The 20,612-nt window shown below is 53.1% G+C and overlaps 1 protein-coding gene across 3 annotated transcripts in view; it reads right to left on the bottom strand.

Moving 5' to 3' along the window:
• The window catches only part of INPP5A (inositol polyphosphate-5-phosphatase A), a 262,671-nt gene that overhangs the window by 135,708 nt on the left and 106,351 nt on the right, over positions 1–20,612 (bottom strand). For all 3 annotated transcript variants that reach the window (XM_078346807.1, XM_008978944.5, XM_035269558.3), the window contains one exon: positions 5,132–5,232. In XM_078346807.1, coding sequence (XP_078202933.1) covers positions 5,132–5,232 — 101 coding nt within the window. The remainder of the gene's footprint in view (positions 1–5,131; positions 5,233–20,612) is intronic.

The raw sequence follows: 20,612 nt of genomic DNA, 5'->3' as shown, positions 1-20,612 counted from the left end.
CAACAGCACAACATTCGCAACGTCTGGAATTGTGTCGAAAATAACCTGATGTGTGAAGCAGCAACGAAATGTGACCCACAATCCTGTGAAAAAGCAGTCAACAGAAACAGACCCAGAAGGGACAAAAATGACGGCATGAGCTGGAAGCAGCTGGAAACAGCCATCACAGATGTGACCGGAGAGTGGAGGAAAGCGAGGACGGGGAGACTGCACATGAGCCTCCAGGAGCTGAGAAACAGGCAGAAATGAACAAGTTCACCGCATGGACTTCAGGGAAGATGGAAGCCTGCAGCAGAAGAGCGCCAGGCGGCTGAAAAGACCGCAGCAGACACGACCCAAAGTGGAACTCAGGGGCACGAACTGAAAAAGTCAGAAGACCTAGAGAGGCTGTGTGTGGGGCAGCACCAGGCAACTCACATCAGGTAACCCGAGCCTGAGTACAGAAGAGGAGGGAAGGGAAAGAACAGCAGCCTTTAAAGAAGCAACAAAGTTCCCCAAATCTGATTAAAATGAGAATCAGGCTGCAAACGCTCAAACTGTGCAGGCGAGATCAACGGAAGGAGGATCAGAGCAGACACAGAATAATCAGGGCCATCAGAGCTACACGGAATAATCAGGAACGTCAGAGCAGAAGCGGAATCATCAGGGACATCAGAGCAGCCACGGAATAATCAGGGACATCAGAGCAGACACGGAATAATCAGGGACATCAGAGCAGACACGGAATCATCAGGGAAATCAGAGCAGACACAGAATAATCAGGGACATCAGAGCAGCCACGGAATAATCAGGGAAATCAGAGCAGACACGGAATCATCAGGGACATCGGAACAGCCACGGAATAATCAGGGAAATCAGAGCAGACACAGAATAATCAGGGACATCAGAGCAGCCACGGAATCATCAGGGACATCAGAGCAGACACAGAATAATCAGGGACATCAGAGCTACACGGAATAATCAGGAACGTCAGAGCAGAAGCGGAATCATCAGGGACATCGGAACAGCCACGGAATAATCAGGGAAATCAGAGCAGACACAGAATAATCAGGGACATCAGAGCAGCCATGGAATAATCAGGGACATCAGAGCAGACACGGAATAATCAGGAACATCAGAGCAACACGGAATAATCAGGAACATCAGAGCAGAAGCGGAATCATCAGGGACATCAGAGCAGACACGGAATAATCAGGGACATCAGCGCTACACAGAATAATCAGGGACATCAGAGCAGACACGGAATAATCAGGGACATCAGAGCAGCCACGGAATAATCAGGGACATCAGAGCAGCCACGGAATAATCAGGAATCAGAGCAGACACAGAATAATCAGGGACATCAGAGCAGACACAGAATAATCAGGGACATCAGAGCAACACGGAATAATCAGGAATCAGAGCAGACACAGAATAATCAGGAACATCAGAGCAACACGGAATAATCAGGGACATTAGAGCAGCCACGGAATAATCAGGAATCAGAGCAGACATGGAATAATCAGGGACATCAGAGCAACACGGAATAATCAGGGACATCAGAGCAGACACAGAATAATCAGGAACATCAGAGCAGCCACGGAATAATCAGGTTGCTGAGAACCAGCTATAAAGACAAAACCTAGCAGCGGGGAAAGGACACATTATACACAAGAAGATGAAGAGCGAACAACGCGGAGACTCTTGGCGGCAGCAGTGCAGTACAGAAGACAATGGGGAGACGTCATTAAGGCAGTGACAGGGAAACATCCACAGGCTCGAATTCTATTCACAACAAACACGTCTTTCAACACTGAGGACAAGGACCTTTTCAGACAAACAAAAGCTGAGAAAATTCATCAGCAGCTGACTTGTGCTAAAATAATTGTTCTTCAGGCTGACAGAGAACCGTGCCACATAAAAACCAGAATCCACACAAATCAACCCACGAACTGGTCAAACTAAAGGGCGTTTTTCTCACCTCTGAATCGTTTTTAAAAACAAAACTGTCTGAAGCAAAAAGCACAACGATGTACGTTAGCATCGCGTGCGGAGGAATGAGCGGGGGCCACGCTCCGCGGTGCGGCTCTGAAACCAGGCAGGGCGGCCTGGCTCCTGTCCAGCTGTCCCGCCTGCTGTGAGGGCGGCGTCCCGCATCCCGCGTGCTCAGGGTCTGTCCCCACCTTCTCCTCTCCCTCCTGAGGTGTCCACTTCCCAACAGGGGTGCTTTCCTTTCCTTCCTGACTGACTGAGTTCACAGATCTAAGCTCCAGTTTCGTCAGCAATGTGAGCTGCAGGGATCTTTCCCACAGTGGCTTCATTGTCGCCTCGTTCAGAGTGCTTTTTCATAAGCAAACGCTGGGCTTTAACATGGCTGCACTTCCTGCACATTTTAAAAGAAATCTCTCATCCCAAAACTGTAAAGATTTTCTCCGGCATTTGAGACTGGAAGTTTTAATGCTGGCTTTGACATTTATATCCTCAATACAACTGAAATTCGTCTTACATAGGGTGAGTGGGAAGTGGCTGCTGAGGACACAAAGCAGGGGTCCAGTTTCTTCTTCCCAACACAGGACCCCATCGACCCCGTGCCCACCTTCCTCCTGCAGGGGCAGCCTCGGAGGGTCTGGGCGGGGCCTCCACTCCCCTCTCAGGCCTGGGCACCTGCACGACGCCACCTGCCCGCTGCTTCAGGATGAGCCCTGGGGTCTAGCTGGGTGAGAACCCACTTGGTTTCCTTCAGGATTCTTTTAGCTATTCTTGACCCTTTGCTCCTAAACAGCAATTTTAGTGTTAGTCTGTTGAGTGTGAGGAAGAATGCCGTGAAGATTTCGGTGAAAACTGCCTTAAAGTATAGATCATTTTGGGAAGTTGTGGCAGTTTTTCTGGCAGCTGAAACTACCACTGTTCTGCTAAGGACCCCATGCTGGGAGTCAGGATGGAGGGCTTATGCCACTCCAGGACAGCCAGCGCCTGGACGTGAGGATGCGACGGCTGGGATCCCTGGAGGCCCGCTCGCACTGGCACTGGCACCAGGCCGGGGTCCCGGCAGCTCTGTCCAGGGGTCCCGACCAGGGCTAGCTGCGTCCACCCCCAGAGTGCTCATGCTGCAAGGAAGCCAGGGCGTGCCCAGGGTCTGCAGGTGGAGACAGGGCCCCCAACATGGGCATGTGCCAGGGCCACACTGTAGGGGACACACAGGACAGGCTTCACTGCTGTGGCCTCGGGAAAATACAGCACACTGTTAGGAGTGGCCGGCGGGAGGCCCCATGTCTGAACACAAGCCTGCCTGCCTGCCCCTACCTGCTCCTGTCCACTCCTGGATGCCCCAGGTCGGGGCAGCCCCTCTTCCCAGGCAGGACCCAGTTGGGCCAGCCCCCTCAGGAGCCTCAGGGCGTGCACACTGGGACCACATGCGTGGCACCTTCCTCCTTAACGGTGGAGACTTCGCTTCCACAGAGGATGAATGCTCCCAGCCGACCTCCCTGAGATGGATGCATCTCAGTGGGATGTGTACCCGGGCCACTGCAGGCCTAGGCCTCAGACACACCCGCACTGGGACGGCTCCACTCAGTACCAGGGCTCACATACCTGGCCCGAGAACACAGACCCTGCCTTCCATCGCTGCCCCAGGAGGGTTGCAGCCACACGTCTAGGCCACTCCTCTCTCTGGAAAACTGAGACTCAGCCAAAATGACCCCCAAGTGAGTCCCAAATGGTGAGGCTGGGGATCACAGTACCATCATAAGATGCCACCCCCAGGACCCACATCCCCGAGGAAGGGGACACATACCAGCAGCAGCCCTGCCAGCACCCACACCCCTAGGGAAGGTGACACACACCAGCACCCGCCCTGCTGGTACCCACACCCCCCAGGAAGGGGACACACACCAGCACCCATCCTGCCGGCACCCACACCCCCCGGGGAAAGGGATACACCAGCACCCAACCTGCCCCACCCACACCCCCAAGGAAGGGGACACACACCAGCACCTGCTCCGCCAGCACACACACTCCCAGGGAAGGGGACAAACCAGCACCTGTCCCGCCAGCACCCACACCCCCGGGGAGGGGGACACACACCAGCATCTGCTCCGCCGGCACCCACACCGCCAGGGAAGGGGACACACCAGTACCTGCCCACCAGCACCCACACCCCCAGGGAAGGGGATGTGTCCCAGCACCTGCCCGCCAGCACCCACACCCCCATGGAAGGGGATGTGTCCCAGCACCCGCCCGCCAGCACCCACACCCCCATGGAAGGGGATGTGTCCCAGCACCCGCCCACCAGCACCCACACCCCCGGGGAAGGGGACACACCAGCACCCACACCCCGGGGAAGGGGACACACCAGCACCCACACCCCGGGGAAGGGGACACACCAGCACCCGCCCGCCAGCACCCACACCCCGGGGAAGGGGACACACCAGCACCCACACCCCGGGGGAAGGGGACACACCAGCACCCACACCCCGGGGAAGGGGACACACCAGCACCCACACCCCGGGGAAGGGGACACACCAGCACCCACACCCCGGGGAAGGGGACACGCCAGCACCCACACCCCGGGGAAGGGGACACAGCAGCACCCACACCCCGGGGAAGGGGACACACCAGCACCCACACCCCAGGGAAGGGGACACGCCAGCACCCACACCCCGGGGAAGGGGACACGCCAGCACCCACACCCCGGGGAAGGGGACACGCCAGCACCCACACCCCGGGAAGGGGACACGCCAGCACCCACACCCCCATGGAAGGGAAGGGGACACGCCAGCACCCACACCCCCGGGGAAGGGGACACACCAGCACCCGCCTGCCAGCACCCACACCCCGGGGAAGGGGACACACCAGCACCTGCCCCACACCCCACGGAAGGGGACACGCCAGCACCCACACCCCGGGAAGGGGACACACCAGCACCCACACCCCGGGAAGGGGACACACCAGCACCCACACCCCGGGAAGGGGACACGCCAGCACCCACACCCCGGGAAGGGGACACGCCAGCACCCACACCCCGGGGAAGGGGACACGCCAGCACCCACACCCCGGGAAGGGGACACGCCAGCACCCACACCCCGGGAAGGGGACACGCCAGCACCCACACCCCGGGAAGGTGACATACGCCAGCACCCTCCCCGAGACTTACTTGACGAACTTGCCCACGTGGGACATGGAGGCCTCATAGTTCTTCCCTCCGAACTCCTGACAGTGCAGGGCCATGAAGTGTGGCTTGTGCGTGTGCACGACCTGGAGGGAGAGGAGCACAGGTCAGGGTCAGCAGGGCCGTCGGAGAGCCACACTTGGCACCTCTTCCGCTGTCGCCATGGCCTGAAGCCACCGGGGCTGGTGGAGATGGGCCCCGCGCCTGCGACCACAGGCTCTTTCGGACAGAATCCAGGAGTCACCTCGCCTTTGTGCTCTTAGGTATTTGCATTTCCAGTGCTTTTTACCCTCCCATTACTAAAATGTCCTTAGAAAAGAGTCCGGACCTCTCAGAACCCTCTTCAATCATCTAGAGGCATTTTGTTCCCAGTTAAAAAACATTATGCATGTTTACCACAGAGCATCTGGGAGCCTTGAGATCAACTAGTCACAATCTCACCAGGAAGTCACCTGTTAGCTACACTCGGGCATGGCCAGCAAGGCGCACACACATGTGTGTCTGAGCATGTGTGAGCACAAGTGCATAGACATGTGCCTGTGTGCGTGTGTGCTCACGCGTATGAGGCAGGTGCTCCGCTGCCCATTCACAGCCTGGGAGGACCCCGACACACAGCAGCAACTCGCACCGGGTCACTTCCATTAAGTGGTAGAGCCGGGAACCTGAGCCTGGCATCGCGGCCACTGGTCCCTCAGCTCCCCCTCGCCCCATTAACACTCCCAGGCCCCCGACACGTCTCTGAGGTCCCCAGCAAGGAGTCTGACTCATGTAATCACCACTGCCACATGCTGAATCTGTCCCAAACTTATAGCTAAAGAGCAGTGCAACAACTATCCTTGCCAATGCGGCTTCCTGTGTGACCTGGCGGCTTCCACCAGGAGACTCTAAGAGGACATGTGGGCAGAGAATTCAGAGAAGATGCAATATGGATGTGGCCTCCCCTCCTTCCAGGTCCCAGTCCATTTCCCACTGTCACTCCAACCCTGTCCAGCCACTGCCATGCATCGCACACCTCACCCAGTGTGGGAGTCCCAACATCTGCAGGCCAGGACGCAAACTGCGTCTCACCTGGCAGGAAACCTTGGGTGGGCACAAGTGAGGCTGCCAGGGAGCCGCACGTCACCTCAGCAGGACAAGGGGTGAAGTGCTCGTTGGCCCCACTCTCCTGGAACACAGGATGGGCAGCACTTCCCAGGGGCAAGCCCACCCACGGGCCCACTGTCCAGGGCTGCGGGGAGCTGCCTGGACAGCCACCAAGGGCCCAGCAGAATGGGCTTCCTTGGAGGAGGGAAACGTGGGAGAGAAGGGGCAATGCTGCCTGCACTGGGCTCGGGAACCTGGAGGTGCTCACAACGTGGCACTCGCTGTGAGCCAGGTGGAGCTGCGGGCATGGCCCACCTCCCGAGAGCCCAGAGCCGCAGTCCAGGGCACGGCTGAGCAAGGGAAGACGGGCTCAGGCTGGGGAGACAGAACCTGGGCTCTGACCACACACCGTGGGCAGGCCCCACCTGTGCTCGGGGGGCAGCAGCAGCAGCAGACAAAGGCGGCCGTGCCCGAGCTCCCAACAGCCCCCGGGGGGACTCACGAAGTGGGACTCTCCCTCACGGGCATGGACGTGGGCTCCCGGGGCACTCAGGAAGCCTAACAGCCCACTGCCTTCATGCCCAGGTGGTGCACTTCTCCTGAACAGATGGCTGAACGGGGCTCCCAAAACTAGAGAAGTTCTCAAAGCAGACCCCTGGTGCCAGCGGGAGGGCTATTTCCACGCTGTCTTGCTGCACAACTCTGATTCTGTTGCAGTGTTCGAGGGTAGGGAGGAGAGCCGGGTGGGCTTGAGATCTGCCCACACCTCCCCGGCACGGAAGACGCCTCACTGTGTCCACACGCCCTAGGACACCATGGGGCTATCGGTTACAAGGTCACCAAGCTCCGGAGCCCCCACGGCCCCTGTGAGTGGGAGGTGACATCAGCATTCTCCTTACAGGGCACCAGGACCCCAGGTGACGGATGCCATGGGCATAGTGGCGCAGGGCTGGGCAAGGACTGTACGCTGCCTTTTACTTCCATGCCACAGCTCCTGGCCACAGTCACAGTACCTCGAATGCACGGCAGAATTAGTAACTGACAGCACCCTCAGACCTGGGCCAGGCTGACGCTTTTATGCCCTCTGACTGCCTGTCATTCCCCATCCCTTCACCATTCGAGCTAGGTCTCAGAATCCAAACACTAAGCTGCCTGTCCTGAGGCTACATATTTCTTAAACTTACTACTAACTTTATTTTATTTGAGACAGGGTCTCACTCTGTTGCCCAGGCTGGAGTAGCTGGTGTGATCATAGCTCATTGCAGCCTCCAGCTCCTGGGCTCAAGCAATCTCCCATCTCAGCCTCCCACAGTGCTGGGACTACAGGTGTGAGTCACCACATCTGGCCTCGAAATTCTTCAGGACGGTACTTTTCCCACTAGACTGCCTATACTCCATACCACCTGGAGAGAAAGAATGGTACTAGCAGCACAGTATTCGGGGATAACTTGGACGTGTCTAGGTTTATTTTGTGCCCTTCTTAGTCTTTAGTACTCGAATTCCTTCTATATACTAGCAAAGCTAACTGACTAACCATACCTCTAGGGGAAAAGCCCTACATTCAATGTATCTTAATTGGCAAACCCAATGATCTTCCAAATTAATAGTATTTGAAACGAAATTTTAATAATCACTACGTTTAAATAAACAACTGGAGAAAATGACTCAGCTCTCCATGACATTCCCTTAAACTCACCAACTCCCACACGGCACGCGGCAACTCCGGCTTTGCACTGGACTGAACGTGAGTTCGACTTTACCAGCAACACGTATTCTGTTTCCCTAACCTGGCAGGATTTCAAGCACATGTCGGAAGAGCAGGACGATGAAGAGTTATGACACTTAAAAGCGCCACCGAGCGCCATCAGCGGGTCCTGATCAGGTGCAGCCACCCCTCCAGCTGGAAAACTGGGTCAGAGGTCTCACATGTATATTTCCATGCAGTTATGACAAAGGACCCCATTAATTTAAAACAGAACAGCTTGATGTCTCTCCGTCATATGGATGTGCTCCTAAGCAAAGGCCCTGCCAACAAAGGCCAGGCCTCTGCAGACAGGGGACCCCTGCTCCCAGCGTGATGCGGGAGGAGAGGCGGCCGCCACGCACACAGCTCCGCAAGCCAACGCCATCACAGGAAAGGGTGTGTCCTCAGATTCCAGCGACCTCGTGGATAATCCCATTTCACTGTATCCCCAGGCTGTCGCTGCAGGAGAAACAGCTGCTGTGCTGGCAAAGCCACCTACTCAGGGGCCCCAGAACAGCAGCCACACAGTGAGACCCGGCCCTCATGTGGGGGACGCCAGCGGGCTGCGTGGAAAAGAACTAAGGACACGAGGGCTTCTGAGACCCAGCCCACCGGACCCGGCACGGAGCAAGCACTGCACGCTGGGGCTCCGCTGCTGGAAACGCCTCCACCCACTCCCCATGCCCCCGGCCTCCCCCGCAGATGGGCTCCAGGCTGTCCCCCAGAAGGCTGCCCCTTCCCGCTGGACTCCCGAATGACACTGTGAACCTCCTTTTCCTCTGCGTTCACAGGCCCCTGAGCCCTGAACCCTGCTGCACCAGCACTCGTCCACACTGGGGAGCCCTGCTGGTGCACCCCACACCCTGACCCCGTACGCCCTCAAAGCTGAAGTGAGAAGATGCTTCGAAAGCACAAAGTGAAGCCTGAGGAGAAGCCGTGTTCCCGCACGTTTCCCACGCGCTTCCCACACGCTTCCCGCGCGCTTCCCACAGGTGATGCAGACAGGGACCCCAGGCAGGTGAAAAGCCACACTTGCTTTGAAAATCCAGTTATCAAAATGAAAAGAGCTTTACCATGGAAAACTTCAGAAGAGCAATGAACGATTAGAGGAAAGACCAGAGCACTGGGCAGCAGCCACGGGAGCTGTGGCTCCTTCACACCACAAACCAACACCCTCCACGCACAGCTCCCTCAGGACGCGGGCCCTTGAGGAGCTTTCCTGGAACAAACTACAGCTGAGTTTATACCCAGTCCCAGGAGCTTGTGCCGAAAGACCAGGCCCAGAGAGCCACACTCTGGCACCGGGTCATGTCACTCCACAAAGGCACAAACTGTCGAGAATTCATGAAGGAGAATTCTTCATCCTCGTTAGGTCTATCTGAAGAGCGGGACTAGTCACCCGCATCAAGAACTGTAACTTCCCACATCATCAACGCCGTCCAGGATGCAGAATTATGGTCTAGAGTCAGGGACTAGTCACCTGTAACAAGAACTGTAACTTCCCACATCATAAAGGCCGTCCAGGACACAGAATTACAGTCTAGAGTCAGGGACTAGTCACCTGTAACAAGAACTGTAACTTCCCACATCATCAACGCCGTCCAGGATGCAGAATTATGGTCTAGACTCAGGGACTAGTCACCTGTAACAAGAACTGTAACTTCCCACATCATAAAGGCCGTCCAGGACGCAGAATTACAGTCTAGACTCAGGGACTAGTCACCTGTAACAAGAACTGTAACTTCCCACATCATAAAGGCCGTCCAGGACACAGAATTACAGTCTAGAGTCAGGGACTAGTCACCTGTAACAAGAACTGTAACCTCCCACATCATCAACGCCGTCCAGGACGCAGAATTACAGTCTAGAGTCAGGGACTAGTCACCTGTAACAAGAACTGTAACTTCCCACATCATAAAGGCCGTCCAGGACACAGAATTACAGTCTAGAGTCAGGGACTAGTCACCTGTAACAAGAACTGTAACCTCCCACATCATCAACGCCATCCAGGAAACAGAATTACAGTCTAGACTCAGGGACTAGTCACCTGTAACAAGAACTGTAACTTCACACATCATAAAGGCCGTCCAGGACACAGAATTACAGTCTAGACTCAGGAACTAGTCACCTGTAACAAGAACTGTAACTTCACACATCATAAAGGCCGTCCAGGACACAGAATTACAGTCTAGACTCAGGGACTAGTCACCTGTAACAAGAACTGTAACTTCCCACATCATAAAGGCCGTCCAGGACACAGAATTACAGTCTAGACTCAGGGACTAGTTACCTGTAACAAGAACTGTAACTTCACACATCATAAAGGCCGTCCAGGACGTAGAATTACAGTCTAGAGTCAGGGACTAGTCACCTGTAACAAGAACTGTAACTTCACACATCATCAACGCCATCCAGGATGCAGAATTACGGTCTAGACTCAGGGACTAGTCACCTGTAACAAGAACTGTAACCTCCCACATCATCAACGCCGTCCAGGATGCAGAATTATGGTCTAGACTCAGGGACTAGTCACCTGTAACAAGAACTGTAACTTCCCACATCATCAACGCCATCCAGGATGCAGAATTACAGTCTAGAGTCAGGGACTAGTCACCTGTAACAAGAACTGTAACTTCCCACATCATCAACGCCGTCCAGGACGCAGAATTATGGTCTAGAGTCAGGGACTAGTCACCTGTAACAAGAACTGTAACCTCCCACATCATCAACGCCGTCCAGGATGCAGAATTATGGTCTAGACTCAGGGACTAGTCACCTGTAACAAGAACTGTAACTTCACACATCATCAACACCATCCAGGACACAGAATTACAGTCTAGACTCAGGGACTAGTCACCTGTAACAAGAACTGTAACTTCCCACATCATCAACGCCGTCCAGGACGCAGAATTATGGTCTAGACTCAGGGACTAGTCACCTGTAACAAGAACTGTAACTTCCCACATCATCAACGCCGTCCAGGATGCAGAATTACAGTCTAGAGTCAGGGACTAGTCACCTGTAACAAGAACTGTAACTTCACACATCATCAACGCCGTCCAGGACGCAGAATTACAGTCTAGACTCAGGGACTAGTCACCTGTAACAAGAACTGTAACTTCCCACATCATCAACGCCGTCCAGGACACAGAATTACAGTCTAGAGTCAGGGACTAGTCACCTGTAACAAGAAGTGTAACTTCCCACATCATAAAGGCCGTCCAGGACGCAGAATTACAGTCTAGACTCAGGGACTAGTCACCTGTAACAAGAACTGTAACCTCCCACATCATCAACGCCGTCCAGGACACAGAATTACAGTCTAGACTCAGGGACTAGTCACCTGTAACAAGAACTGTAACCTCCCACATCATCAACGCCGTCCAGGACACAGAATTACAGTCTAGACTCAGGGACTAGTCACCTGTAACAAGAACTGTAACTTCCCACATCATAAAGGCCGTCCAGGATGCAGAATTACAGTCTAGACTCAGGGACTAGTCACCTGTAACAAGAACTGTAACCTCCCACATCATCAACGCCGTCCAGGACGCAGAATTACAGTCTAGACTCAGGGACTAGTCACCTGTAACAAGAACTGTAACTTCCCACATCATCAACGCCGTCCAGGACACAGATTACAGTCTAGAGTCAGGGACTAGTCACCTGTAACAAGAACTGTAACTTCCCACATCATCAACGCCGTCCAGGACGCAGAATTACAGTCTAGACTCAGGGACTAGTCACCTGTAACAAGAACTGTAACTTCCCACATCATCAACGCCGTCCAGGACACAGATTACAGTCTAGAGTCAGGGACTAGTCACCTGTAACAAGAACTGTAACCTCCCACATCATAAACACCGTCCAGGACGCAGAATTACAGTCTAGAGTCAGGGACTAGTCACCTGTAACAAGAACTGTAACCTCCCACATCATCAACGCCGTCCAGGACGCAGAATTACAGTCTAGAGTCAGGGACTAGTCACCTGTAACAAGAACTGTAACCTCCCACATCATAAACACCGTCCAGGACACAGAATTACAGTCTAGAGTCAGGGACTAGTCACCTGTAACAAGAACTGTAACTTCCCACATCATCAACGCCGTCCAGGACGCAGAATTATGGTCTAGACTCAGGGACTAGTCACCTGTAACAAGAACTGTAACTTCCCACATCATCAACGCCGTCCAGGACACAGAATTACAGTCTAGAGTCAGGGACTAGTCACCTGTAACAAGAACTGTAACTTCCCACATCATAAACGCCATCCAGGACGCAGAATTATGGTCTAGACTCAGGGACTAGTCACCTGTAACAAGAACTGTAACTTCCCACATCATCAACGCCGTCCAGGACGCAGAATTACAGTCTAGACTCAGGGACTAGTCACCTGTAACAAGAACTGTAATTTCCCACATCATAAACGCCGTCCAGGACACAGAATTACGGTCTAGACTCAGGGACTAGTCACCTGTAACAAGAACTGTAACCTCCCACATCATAAACGCCATCCAGGACACAGAATTACAGTCTAGACTCAGGGACTAGTCACCTGTAACAAGAACTGTAACTTCACACATCATAAATGCTGTCCAGGACACAGAATTACAGTCTAGACTCAGGGACTAGTCACCTGTAACAAGAACTGTAACCTCCCACATCATAAAGGCCGTCCAGGATGCAGAATTACAGTCTAGACTCAGGGACTAGTCACCTGTAACAAGAACTGTAACCTCCCACATCATCAACGCCGTCCAGGACACAGAATTACAGTCTAGACTCAGGGACTAGTCACCTGTAACAAGAACTGTAACTTCCCACATCATAAACGCCATCCAGGACGCAGAATTATGGTCTAGACTCAGGGACTAGTCACCTGTAACAAGAACTGTAACTTCACACATCATAAAGGCCGTCCAGGACGCAGAATTACAGTCTAGACTCAGGGACTAGTCACCTGTAACAAGAACTGTAACTTCACACATCATCAACGCCGTCCAGGATGCAGAATTACGGTCTAGAGTCAGGGACTAGTCACCTGTAACAAGAACTGTAACTTCCCACATCATCAACGCCGTCCAGGACGCAGAATTACAGTCTAGACTCAGGGACTAGTCACCTGTAACAAGAACTGTAACTTCCCACATCATAAAGGCCATCCAGGATGCAGAATTACAGTCTAGACTCAGGGACTAGTCACCTGTAACAAGAACTGTAACTTCACACATCATCAACGCCGTCCAGGATGCAGAATTACGGTCTAGAGTCAGGGACTAGTCACCTGTAACAAGAACTGTAACTTCCCACATCATCAACGCCGTCCAGGACGCAGAATTACAGTCTAGACTCAGGGACTAGTCACCTGTAACAAGAACTGTAACTTCCCACATCATCAACGCCGTCCAGGATGCAGAATTACAGTCTAGAGTCAGGGACTAGTCACCTGTAACAAGAACTGTAACTTCACACATCATCAACGCCATCCAGGATGCAGAATTACGGTCTAGACTCAGGGACTAGTCACCTGTAACAAGAACTGTAACCTCCCACATCATCAACGCCGTCCAGGATGCAGAATTATGGTCTAGACTCAGGGACTAGTCACCTGTAACAAGAACTGTAACTTCCCACATCATCAACGCCGTCCAGGATGCAGAATTACAGTCTAGAGTCAGGGACTAGTCACCTGTAACAAGAACTGTAACCTCCCACATCATAAAGGCCGTCCAGGATGCAGAATTACAGTCTAGACTCAGGGACTAGTCACCTGTAACAAGAACTGTAACCTCCCACATCATAAACACCGTCCAGGATGCAGAATTATGGTCTAGACTCAGGGACTAGTCACCTGTAACAAGAACTGTAACTTCCCACATCATCAACGCCGTCCAGGATGCAGAATTATGGTCTAGACTCAGGGACTAGTCACCTGTAACAAGAACTGTAACTTCCCACATCATCAACGCCGTCCAGGATGCAGAATTACAGTCTAGAGTCAGGGACTAGTCACCTGTAACAAGAACTGTAACCTCCCACATCATAAAGGCCGTCCAGGATGCAGAATTACAGTCTAGACTCAGGGACTAGTCACCTGTAACAAGAACTGTAACTTCACACATCATAAAGGCCGTCCAGGACGTAGAATTACAGTCTAGACTCAGGGACTAGTCACCTGTAACAAGAACTGTAACTTCACACATCATCAACGCCGTCCAGGATGCAGAATTATGGTCTAGAATGGATCAGAACAACAAAAACATTGATATCCATGAGAACCTCATGAACCTGAGAACCTCCACGCATGGGTCATCTTGAAATCAGGGTGTTATTTTGAGCCAGGACATTGTTTGGAAAGCTGGTAAGTAAAGGGACCAAGCAAGACATTACCCTGCCTTTCTTGGACAATTGGTATCTCTGGAAAAGCACAGGGTCTCTGTCCCTCCTTACAGAAACACTCCTACTGAATAGTGAAAAAGAAATGGTAGAAATAGAACACAGCCATTTTAATATTCTTCATGACACAGTGAATCAGGGCAGTGGCCACCGGAGGCTGCTAACAAATACCAGAAGGAGACACAGACAGAGGTGACCTGAGCACAGGCCTCCTGATGGAAGCTGCACCACAGCAAAGCATTCTGTCAGAAAAACCGAACCCACGCCGGATCCAGACAGAGGCCAATTCCAGGAAACAGGAGATAGCACGCTAAGCACGGCCACGGGAAGCCTCTGGCCACAGGACCATGGACACTGCGTGGAGGGGATGCTGGACGCCTTCCACAGATAAGTGCCAGCAAAGAGAGGCCGAAGAAGACATAAGAAGGCCGAGAGAAAGGCAGGTGCGCAGAGACACGCATCAAGTGAAAGGCGCGTCGAGGGTGTTAGCAGCAGGGGCTCTGATTTTGCCACAGGAGTCTGAGGCCCTCAGAGGCCACTGTTCCCACTAAGGACAACCACACACTAAAAACAAGCACCCAAGGACTTGCTGGCTGTGTATTTGAATCTCTGTGTGTCTCTTCCCTGGCTGAAGATCCTGGAAGAGCATCCCCACAAGCCCGGAGGCTGAAGATCCTGACAGAGCATCCCCCCAAGTCCGGAGGCCGAAGATCCTGACAGAGCATCCCCCCAAGTCTGGAGGCCGAAGATCCTGACAGAGCATCCCCCCAAGTCCAGAGGCCGAAGATCCTGACAGAGCATCCCCCCAAGTCCGGAGGCCGAAGATCCTGACAGAGCATCCCCCCAAGTCCGGAGGCCGAAGATCCTGACAGAGCATCCCCCCAAGTCCGGAGGCCGAAGATCCTGACAGAGCATCCCCCCAAGTCCGGAGGCCGAAGATCCTGACAGAGCATCCCCCCAAGTCCGGAGGCCGAAGATCCTGACAGAGCATCCCCCCAAGTCCGGAGGCCGAAGATCCTGACAGAGCATCCCCCCAAGTCCGGAGGCCGAAGATCCTGGGGAGCATCCCCCCAAGTCCGGAGGCTGAAGATCCTGGGGAGCATCCCCCCAAGTCCGGAGGCTGAAGATCCTGGGGAGCATCCCCCCAAGTCCGGAGGCTGAAGATCCTGACAGAGCATCCCCCCAAGTCCAGAGGCTGAAGATCCTGGGGAGCATCCCCCCAAGTCCAGAGGCTGAAGATCCTGGGGAGCATCCCCGCACATCTGAGCACGGGCCGAAACGCAAGGCAAGACTTCTTGGCCGCTGTAACTCAAAGTAGGAGGCACAACCTAACCTCCCGCTTTCATGATTTCAAGGGCACTCCTGAGACACTACCCACGAAGGAGAGAAAGAAGGAAAGGTCACAGCCCTAAGGAATCAGATGGCAAAGGAGAAAAAGCAGGAAAAGAGGGGCTTGGAAGAAAAGCACCATCGAATCAGAACTACAGCTCCCAGACCCCAATCACTGCCCAAACTTCCAAAGCCGGTGGATGCACTGGGACTTTGCAATCCCAACAGAAGAGGGCGCTATTACACCAGGAATCCTGCAAAGCCCCTGTTCCCATTGACCAAAGGGTGCCCTAGGACACGGCTGTGAAAACACACAAAAATACAAACTGAGGAAAATGTGCCCCAGCCCAGAACACAAGCGTGAGGCGGAACGGAGTGTCAGCCCACACTGCAGACAAAATGACTCTGCTCAAGCAGCTGAGGCTACGACGACCCCTCGGCGGCAGCGACGCGACATTGAAACACGGGACGTCCCGGGAGCAGAGCGCCCTCCAGCCTCGGGGCAGCAGAGGCGAAGCAGAGAAGGACCAGCCACAGCGAGCGCCACCAGAGTCACGGGAAGGAAAACCCAACACGGGCATCGAAGCCAGGAAAAGCCATCGAGAAAGCGAAGTTTCGTGAAGAAAACAAAGTGAGGGGAGGCGGCTGGAGAGGAGGAGAATCTGCAGGACTGGCGCGCGGACAAGGAACACGGCTAATCTTCACACTATAATCCAGGGACACTCTTCAAAACAGAGAAAGACCCGAGTTTAGACACGGAAGGGCTCACCAACTCCTTGGGGAAACTAACCCAAAGCAATCATCTCCAAGACTTCAAAGATAAAAATAAGATCTCCATGGCATCCAGGTAAAAAAAAGCTCAATTAACAATAAACTGAAAAGAACCCGTCTCGTCAGAACCAACAGACACACTAGGGCAACACCAGAACCACCTTTTCTAAACATCCCAGTGAAATGAGGTATAAACCAGGGGCTACCGACCCAGCCCTGCATCCTTCAAATTCCAAAACTATAGAAAACAGTTTTCAATGTACAAAAATTTGGGAAATTCTGTCCCCAGCAGCCCTTTCTGAGGAATCCAGGAAGGCAGGGCTGAGTCTTTTCTGTAAATAACCAGGTGGGCACAGGAGCTCGGCGGTCCCTGCTTAGCAGCATGAGGGCAGCCCCAGGGCACAGGAGGGACTGGGCCTGGCTGTGTGCCCATAAACTTCATTTCCAAAAGCAGGCAGCGGGCTGGCTTGGGCTGCAGGCCGGGGCGGGGGAGCGGGGCAGGGAGGGTGGAGTTTGCTGACACTGAGTTTATTTTTTTAATTTGTATAAATGTAAGGGGTACAGTGCAGTTTTGTGCCATGGCTGTTTCACACAGTGCCAAAGCCAGGGCTTTCAGTGTAACCCCCACCCTTAGGTGATTCTCATCCCTCACTCCCACTTAGAAGTGGGAGCACATGGCATCTGACTTTCTGAGTTGTTTCACTGAAGATAATGGCCTCCACTTCCATCCGTATGGCTGCAAAAGACATGATTCCGTTTTTTTTATGCCCGAATATTCCATTGTATATGCGTGTGTGGTATAGAAAATACACACATTTTGTTTATTCAGTAAAGCAATTTTTAAAAATAATATTGCCAACTGGGATTTTCAATGTATACAGATGGAATAGATGCCATACACAAACCTACATGATTTCAAAATTTCTACACTGCACATGAAGTAGCACAATAAATATGGCTTTTTTTTTTTTGAGACAGGATTTTGCTGTCACCCAGGCTGAAGCGTAGTGATGTGATCACAGCTCACTGCAGCCTCCACCTCCCAGGCTTAGGGGATCCTCCTGCCTCGGCCTCCAGCCTCCTGAGTGCTGGGACAACAGGTGTGCACCACCACACCCAGCTAATTTTTTTTAATCTTTTATCTTTGAGAGACAGGGATCTTGCTATGTTGCTTAGGCTGGTCACAAACTCCTGTCCTCAAGCAATCCTCCCACCTCAGCCTCCCAAGTAGCTTTAAAAATATCTTTAAAAAGGAAGACAGCCAATAAATAAATACAAATGGAATGTGAAAAAAGTAATTCAAAAGACAGCAGGAATGGGGAAAAAGGGAACAAAAACCAAATTTTTCTCTTTGTACAAAAACCGTGTACAAACAGAAAAATGAAAAATGGTAGACCCAGATTCAGCCACATCAGCAGTTATGTAAGATTAATGGTCTAGGCTGGCACTGTGTTATCTAGATATCACAAGTCAAATGTGGCTGTTTAAAAGAAGAAGAAATAAATGTTTAGAAACTGAGTTCTTCAAAGAATCATATTTCAAATGCTTAATCAAGAGCCACAGGTGGCCCGTGGCTGCCACTGTGGACAGCACAGACAGGAGTTCTGCCAGCTGAGGCTGTTCTAGACATTCCAGTTGTAAGGCTGGGAGCTAGAGGGTGGATGAAAAACCAGACGGAAGGACACCCTGCCTGTAAGAGACACTCCCAGCATAAAGGCACAGACAGAAAGCAAACAAACAGGAAAGCACACACCACGCCAGCCGTGAGCCTCGGAGAAAAGCCAACAGACAAAGGCTCTGGGAGACGAAGAACGTTTTGTGACGACCGAGACAGCTCTTGGGAAGACGGCACAACCACAGATGTGTATGTGGCTAACAACACAGAACACACTGGGAGAAACAGACAACCCCACATCCACTGTAGAGACTGAGCGCCCTCCCTCCGCACGACGGATCCGGACCAACACACACAAGCAGGCAAGATGCAAAAGGACAGTCGAGCGCTGTGGTCCACTTGGCATCACAGGACAGTACATCTGACGCCTGCAGAGCACACAGTACACACGCTCTGCCGTGGCACACCCGCCAAAAAAGATTGCACGCTGCCCCGTGGCACACCTGCCAAAAAAGATTGCATGCTTCCCTGTGGCACACCTGCCAAAAAAGATTGCACGCTGCCCTGTGGCACACCCGCCAAAAAAGATTGCACGCTGTCCCGTGGCACACCCGCCAAGGGACACCGCACACTCCTCCATGGCACATCCGCCAAGGGAAACTGCACACTCCCCGTGGCACACCAAAGGGAGACCGCATGCTCCCCCATGGCACACCAGCCAAGGGAGACTGCATGCTCCTCCGTGGCACACCCATTAAGGGAGACCACATGCTCCTCCGTGGCACACCCGCCAAGGGAGACCGCATGCTCCTCCGTGGCACACCCGCCAAGGGAGACCGCATGCTCCTCCGTGGCACACCCGCCAAGGGAGACCGTATGCTCCTCCGTGGCACACCCACCAAGGGAGACCACACGCTCCCCTGTGGCACACCCACCAAGGGAGACCGCACACTCCTCCATGACACACCCGCCAAGGGAGATCGCATGCTTCTCCATGGCACACCAACCAAGTGAGATCGCACACTCCTCTGTGGCACACTCACCAAGGCAGATGACAGGACGGGCCATAAAATAAGCTCAGACAAGCAAATCATGCATATTATTTCATTTTTATTTCTTTAAAATTCTAGAAAATGTGAACTGACTGGTAGTGAGGACAGGGAGCCAGCCAGCAGATGCCTGACGGTGGGGAGGAGGGCAGGAGGGGCTACAAGGGGCATCAGGTCCTTCTGGGATGATGGGATGAGCCATCCTCCTTGATCCTGGGGATGGCTCCGTGGGCGCAGAGCAATGCCGGAGCTCCTCAAGCTGCACATGTTAAACATGAAGTGCGCTGTACATCAGTGATACCCAGCGAAGCTACAAACCATTTCCATCACAACACTGATTAACTGTTACAGGTGAACTGTAAAAAGCAATCATGAGACAACTGCGCACAGGTAAATACTGACTGGGTATTCAACAGGAGGAGTCACTCATCATCCTTCTGAATATAAAGATGTTATGTAGGGTGTATTCTTTAAAATGTCTACTAAAATAGTCACAAATGAAATGATGCACTGTCTGCTTTTTGCTTCAAATGATGAGGGGTGGGAGGAGTAGGGGGAGGGCATTTGCAACAAAACTGGCCACGAGCTTAGCAGCTGAACGTGGGTGCTGGGCATGGAAAGGGTTGTCTCCACTTCTAAATGGGCATGAAATCATCACAACAAAAGTCTGCTGAACGTGCTTGTTGTCTGACTCAGTGGGAACAACACCAGAAACCCCTGAGCCAGCAGCACCCATGGCAGGAGCTCTGGGGCCACGGGGAAGCACCCCCACGGCCTTCACAGTGGGTGCCTCTGAACAATGGGAAAAAATGACCTTCGCTGAGGTCTCTGATCTTCCCTGCTCTCAAAATGGCCAGGCCAGGGAGAAAAGAGGCGTCTGTGTTTCCTATGAAGTTTCCGCTTGGGGACTCAGCTTGAAAACACTTCTATTTGCAAGCTCAGGAGGAGTGAGCTGTCCAGGCTCACTCAGCACAAACACTCCACGGAGGAGGTGAGCTGTCCAGGCTCACTCAGCACAAACACTCCACGGAGGAGGTGACCTGTCCAGGCTCAGTCAGCACAAACACACTCCACAGAGGAGGTGACGTGTCCAGGCTCAGTCAGCACAAACGCACTCCACGGAGGAGGTGACGTGTCCAGGCTGTCAGCACAAACGCACTCCACGGAGGAGGTGACGTGTCCAGGCTCACTCAGCACAAACACTCTACAGAGGAGGTGAGCTGTCCAGGCTCACTCAGCACAAACACTCCACGGAGGAGGTGAGCTGTCCAGGCTCACTCAGCACAAACACTCCACGGAGGAGGTGACCTGTCCAGGCTCAGTCAGCACAAACACACTCCACAGAGGAGGTGACGTGTCCAGGCTCACTCAGCATAAACACTCCTTGGAGGAGGTGAGCTGTCCAGGCTCACTCAGCACAAACACTCCACGGAGGAGGTGAGCTGTCCAGGCTCACTCAGCACAAACACTCCACGGAG

The sequence above is a fragment of the Callithrix jacchus genome, chromosome 12 (genome assembly GCF_049354715.1).
Source record: "Callithrix jacchus isolate 240 chromosome 12, calJac240_pri, whole genome shotgun sequence".
In the NCBI taxonomy this organism is placed as follows: Eukaryota; Metazoa; Chordata; class Mammalia; order Primates; family Cebidae; genus Callithrix; species Callithrix jacchus.
This window is presented reverse-complemented; position numbering and strand designations above follow the sequence as displayed.